This window comes from Limulus polyphemus, unplaced genomic scaffold (genome assembly GCF_000517525.1).
Source record: "Limulus polyphemus unplaced genomic scaffold, Limulus_polyphemus-2.1.2 Scaffold3094, whole genome shotgun sequence".
Lineage (NCBI taxonomy): Eukaryota > Metazoa > Arthropoda > Merostomata > Xiphosura > Limulidae > Limulus > Limulus polyphemus.
The window spans coordinates 22,142-28,584 of NW_013668704.1; the positions used below are offsets into that span (position 1 = coordinate 22,142).

The following is a 6,443-nucleotide window of genomic DNA, read 5'->3' on the forward strand; positions in this document are numbered from 1 at the left end:
GTAGTTATCACTTACATCGACTAAACTTACTATTTTGTTTTTAGGTGTAAACACGGGAGATTGAATGGTGTGATCACATATTTCCATATTAAAATTTATATTTTATCTAAGCACAGAATAATTGGAACAACACTCCGTTTTGAGGTTTGCATAAGAACAGAATTAGAAACAGGCCTCACAGATCGTCTTACTATTGGGTATTAACTTGATTTCAAGAAATGTTTACTGAGAAACAACAGAGGGTCAAACTTTTTTAGGTTATTTGAGACTATTAACTATGTCAAGTCAACACATTGTGGCTATGAGGTTAACGTGCCCGGATTATTAATCCGAGGATTCACTGTTTACAACTCGTTGCCGCAACTTTGAGGCCATGGGTACGCTCTGAGAGTGGCGGTCAAATCCCAATGTTCGATTAGACGAAAATAGCTTAATAATTGGCGGTTGGTGCTGCTTACAAGTTGCCTTCACTCTAGCCTGTCCATTCAAAATTAGAGACAACTATGCGTAAATATTGCGTTTTGTATCCTTGCGCGAAATTCTCTCACACACAAACATATTACTGATGTTTACGTAAACATCATGCTTGTTGTATATCCATTGCTTCGTTTTTCTGTGCCAAGATTGTAAAGTGTCTGATCTAAGCGCGAGTTTGTCGTGGAAATTCTACATTCTCAAGGAAATTTGATGAGCATCTGCCTACTTAATATTGTTTCCAAATGTCTGTTATTCACTTTGTTGATTTCGGTTACATTTGCAATTGTTTAAACGCTCGAAAAGGAAACCTCATAATTGGATATAACTTGTAAGTAATAAAGAGTAGCCTCATAATGGAATGTATAACTTTTAAATAACGAGTAGCTTGGTAATAATATGTATATAACTTATGTTTAAGTTATATACATATTTAAACGAGCGTATTTATTCTGAACAGTGATTAACCCTATGATCAGATATAGCTTGTGGATAATAATAACGAATATATGTCTGTTTTTGTTTTTTTTAAATTAAAACTGTAAAAGACAAAAAAGGAATAATCAGATATAGAATATATAGAGTAGGGATGTAAGCTATAAAACAGGCATGTACATGGGAAGCAGATGTGCACGAGCCTAAAGACAGGCATGTAAGTGGGGAATAGATATTTGTGCACTAGGAAACAAGCTGTTAAGCTTTCTAGTTGCTCATTTCTTATAAAATATTTATATATATACACACACACACACAATATATATATATATATAGTATAGTGTGTGTGTGTGTTCCTTTACTGATACAAATTGGGCCTGTTGCTAAAGCATCAACTATTAAGTTAGTATAAATTATTGAAATGCTTGCACATTCTCATGTACTGAAATTTAAGTGCTTTAGGTTTCACGCTACCATATAAAAACTATATTTTCAATTTAGATTTTTATGCTAATTACATGTCTGATCAGTTGTGTTTTGTAAGTTTCATGGCAGTAAAAAAAAACTGACTTGTCGCGCAGCAGGGTTGATGACTGGCTGACTGAACAGTAAAGGTCATTAGTAATATATAAACATTCATCCAATTCTCAACAAGTAGATTAAACTCGATGCCAGTGTCGATAGTTGTGAGGAACAGGAAAGGGAGGATGGAGTGGCTAGTGAATACCCCTCCCTCCCGACTATTTCCGCAGCCTTTTCTAACTGTGTGCTGGAACGCATACCCACGTGGTTGACCCAGGGTCATTTTTGTACTACTTGCTGTTTCTCGAGACTGTCATGTAGTTTCTGGAGAGTGTCGTGCAGTGTTGGTCGTATTAAAGTGTGCTCTCGTTGACATCCATGCACAGCCTCCGATTCGGAGTTTTGAATCGACTGTTTCTCGGCGCTTGCAACTGGAAGAGATTTTTATATTTTAGTACTTGGGGTCTAATATTTATGGATTTAGCTCATTCATACTTTAATATGCGTATGCACAGCAGTCAATGTTCTTAATATTCGAAGTTATTTTAAAGGATATACGACACTTGAGTACCAGAGTTATAAATGTTAAACATCCTTTAACACCAGGCCTATAATAGTCTAGTCTATATGTAACATTCCTTCATGGTGTTATTACGTAGGAAAATTCGGGAGCACGCGAGGACAAGAGTGAGTCTAAATTGATTCTATTCGTGCAGGATAGAATATATAGTAGATAAAACTTGACATGGTTCGTCATATTTTGCCATATTCTTCGTTTATTCAGCTTGACATTTTTAATACTACATAAGCACTGTCACGCAGAGAGAGAAAATGAAGAATCGCGAAAACTGTTTTATGATAAAGTCTCCCATGTTGGCATTACCGGAACATCTTTTGTATTTAAAGTTTGGATATGGAGTTTATGAGAACCTTCAATAACAAGATTTGTTCACAGAACACTGACATGGATCCAGAAGGTCTGCATATAAACAAACTCAGTGTTTAGCCACATACATAACGTTATATTTACCTATAAGGTTTGTATAGTGTTTGTTGGTACTAACGCGGTGGCTTTTATTCCAGTCTGTCAGTATCTATATTTTGTTTTAAGAAATTTTCCATTTTCTAACGTTGGGTTAAAGAGTTGTTAGCCAAACGAGATTCCAGTGCGTGTATAAATGTTTGTTTTTGTTTTTAATATAGTTAGTTTTTGATATGGTAGACAAATCTCAAAGACTGTGCTTTTTGGGTAAAACGAGTCTACTAGGGTGAAATTACGAAGTTTGTATACACGAGAAGACATCGATGACATAAGCAGCTTGGTGTCGAAAAGCCAACCCCCTAAACCATGCTGCGATGAATGGTCCACCTTTACCGCCTCGACAACAACGTCCGTCGAAAAAGCAGACGGAGCGACCGCCCACTCCGCCGCGTCGAAATCCCGCAAATATCAATAGAGGAGCGTTGCAATCCTATCCTGAATCTGCGCGTCTTGTGCAGCAAGAGAGAGCTGACTTGTCTGCACATGAGCCCAGTGCTAGCAGGGCGTCCCGTGTTAATTATTCGACTGTCAGAGACAGAAACGTTATCGAATCTACTCACATTGTAACCAGTACGCCCCTACGGCCACTTCCACCTGTGTCTGTCCGTTCATCACCCAGTTTGGATGCTTTCCAGGAGGTTGAAACTTTTTGTCTTTCCAATAATGAAGCTCACAGAACTGTTAGTGAAAACGTTCTGTTGCAGCCAGACCAGAAATATCATGATGAAACACAGTCAATTCAGGATCGCACTACGTATCACCCAGTAGAAAGTTTTTTGACAAGTGACAACGCGAGAAGTAAAATGGAGCCTGTTTCTCAACAGTTTAATTCGTTTTTCATTCCTCCTCCTCCTCCAGGAACCATGGAGGATGGAGAAAGGGCAGCAGAAGACAGACAAAACATGATGGACGAAGGCCACTCTGACAGTAGCGAAAGTACAGTCTCTTTTTGTTGGAAAGAAGGTGAAGATTCTTGTCAAGAAAATACTTCACCATCCAGAAGTCGATATTCTCCAATGAGTTACGAAGCTGGAAGGCCATTATGCAAGGCCGATATGAACAGAACTTCGATTTATGATAACGTTACGAGTTGTTTTTCAGATAGACATGCAGATAACAAATGTTTATATTCTTCTGAAGTTTCCCCAGAAAAAGTCTATTATGGAGAAAATCACTTAGAAAATAATAATGAAGCGTATAAAAGAAGTTTTAATGGTGTTGCTGGCTACAAACAAAGTGGGCCTTATAAGGCTCATAGTGACGATTATTTAGCTCCACCTGTTAACTATACTTTGGAGCACCATAGACAGACATCTCCAATAAATGGAAGTAGGAGACCTCAAAGAAATAATAACATGGATTCCCAGGATGCTACTAAATATAGTCGTGGAAGATTTGGCTCACGTGCTGTATGTGATGCACTTGGTGATTCATATTACGAAAGTATTAATTTGAAAGGAGAACCTCCCTATGATTTACAATCTATTCCAAGAGTTTTTTGTAATTCAGATAATGAGGTTGAGAGTTACAAGGTTAATGAAGTAAGTAAAAGTGGTTCGAGGAGAAATGGCAACACTGATAACAGAAGCGAAAATCACTTAGTTACATCGTCAGCAGAACTTCTTAGACCTCCTAGTAGAAGAAAAGTCATCCCGCGTATTGAACACTACAGAGAAGTAGCTTATCAAGTGGAGGTGGAGCCTCCCGAGCCAGAACACCCCAGTTGTCGGGCAAACAATGAAAGAGATCAGCTGAAAGTGGCAGGTTTTTTCCCTAACAAACCACCATCAGGAAATTCACGTCGAAGTTCAACGAGTTCTTGCAAGAGCCCAATACCAGAAGATAAGGCAGGACGATATGGAAGCTATGATGGATACCAACCCTCTTCTCCAGGTATAAATAATCACCTCAAGAGTCGTGGGGGAAGAAGAAGCTTGGGGACTGTTGGAGACAAGATAGCAGTTAGCCCCCAGTTCCGTTCCAGACTTGGCAGTGATGCAGAGAGAATGAGCGGAGGAGGAACTCCGAGCAGCAGTCGTGGGCCAACACCCCCTCCACCGGGACATGCTGATTTGTCCCGTTTTGAAGAATGGAATCACGTTGTATACCGACCTCAATGCTACACACCCACACGATGTACAAACAGAACAAATCGAAATAGTCTCCCACCTCCCGGAGATTGCTGTTATTGGCATTCTTATTATTCCTATTGTCATCATGGATCCTCGCCGTACTGGTGCCGTTCTGAAAGGAACCCATGTTGTTCAGGTCGTTGTACTCCGGTTATTTACGGGGTAGGTTAATTTTTATATCAGTTTAGTTTTGTGATTATCCGTGGTATAATTCTTAATAATACCAGTTAAAAGTGCCGATAGAATAGAAATTAGTACAAAAATGATCTTGCTTTTTAATGTTCACGTTCTAATTATGTAGTTATGCACCTCTGTATTTGTATGTTGTTTCAGTGTAGGCGTATTTCATCTTCTCGGCTTTATATTATACGTTTTTAATAAAAAATTAAAAACTTTTTTCAAAAATTGATTAAGTAAAGAATTATTAAAAATGCAACTTGACTTTCGACTTTATCTTTGTGCATAAAAGAATACGAAAAATAATTTTAATCAATTTGAATTACAAAAAAAAACCTCGTCACACATACAGGTTACTTTCACCCTCTTTTCTACTCCACATACTTTTGAGTTCGTTTTTTATTTTGTTTTATCGATCTTCTTTATTTTGAGGGTTTGTAAAATTAGATGAAGAATGATTAGAGTTTTTAGTCAACAGATCTGGGTGTTATTTATTCGGGTTCGAAAAATGAACAATACTGAAATTTGGAATAATTTTGATTACTATTTATTTGATTTATAAAATACGCTAATTGCATGTAGATGCGAATGTCGATTGATTTCTTGATGAAATGTATATTCGTGTTTGTATATTTCAAATGTCCCCCCCCCCCAGTGGCACAGCGGTATGTCTGCGGACTTACAACGCTAGAAACCGGGTTTCGATACCCGTTGTAGTCAGAGTACAGATAGCCCATTGTGTAGCTTTGTGCATAAATTCTAACAAAAAATGTTTCAAATTATTATGTTTGGTACGAACGATAATATTCAGGGTTGCCTTTAAGTATGTGGAAATATTAGTTTGTTTAAACAAGTTTCTTTGCACTGCTCAGCAGGAAAAAATGCACTAATTAATTATAATCGGTTGGTTTTTAATCCCAGTAAATACGTTACTGGTATTTAATGGTTTATTTGAAAAGCCTTATGTAAGTATTTATTTCTGTGTGGAGCATATCTTTTTTTTTTTTTTTGAAGACAACGTCGCTTGACGATAAGCTTAACGTATAAAACTGTTAGTCCTTCAAAGTGCTTCGGTTGATATATATAGTTTTTGTTACACGCTCTTGAAGAGAGAGTAGACGTAAAGCCAGTCTACATCATGTTAGGTATGCACAAACATTGAGGAATATGTAACATCAGTCAAGTTTTTATTCGCGTTCTTCTGTTTTAGTGGTTTGATAGATCAACCATGTTTACGTTTTGATCAAATCTTTCTTTCTATATATATATATATATTTCTTATATATATATATATATATATATAAGAAATAAAATCTAATTCCGAATTTAATAAATATCTTTAATGTCTTCTCTTGGTGTACGTGGATGTTAGTGGACATAGTAGTTATTCTTTAACGTCTTCTCTTGGTGTATGTGAATGTTAGTGGACATAGTAGTTATTATTTAATGTCTTCTCTTGGTGTATGTGACTGTTAGTGGACACAGTAGTTATTATTTAATGTCTTCTCTTGGTGTATGTGAATGTTAGTGGACACAGTAGTTATTATTTAATGTCTTCTCTTGGTGTATGTGACTGTTAGTGGACATAGTAGTTATTATTTAATGTCTTCTCTTGGTGTATGTGAATGTTAGTGGACACAGTAGTTATTATTTAATGTCTT

At 36.9% G+C, this 6,443-nt stretch overlaps 1 protein-coding gene across 5 annotated transcripts in view; it reads left to right on the forward strand.

The window, feature by feature from the left end:
• The window catches only part of LOC106468641 (liprin-beta-1-like), an 88,622-nt gene that overhangs the window by 20,812 nt on the left and 61,367 nt on the right, over positions 1-6,443 (forward strand). Inside the window, exon 1 of one of the 5 annotated variants that reach the window (XM_022396991.1) lies at positions 1,704-4,767. The exons of 2 other annotated variants lie outside the window; for them this stretch is intronic. In XM_022396991.1, the coding sequence (XP_022252699.1) occupies positions 2,788-4,767 (1,980 nt within the window). In that variant the 5' untranslated portion in view covers positions 1,704-2,787. Of the gene's footprint in view, positions 1-1,703; positions 4,768-6,443 lie in introns of those variants that run through there. 2 more of the 5 variants (XM_022396990.1, XM_013929069.2) reach the window with 2 other exon arrangements.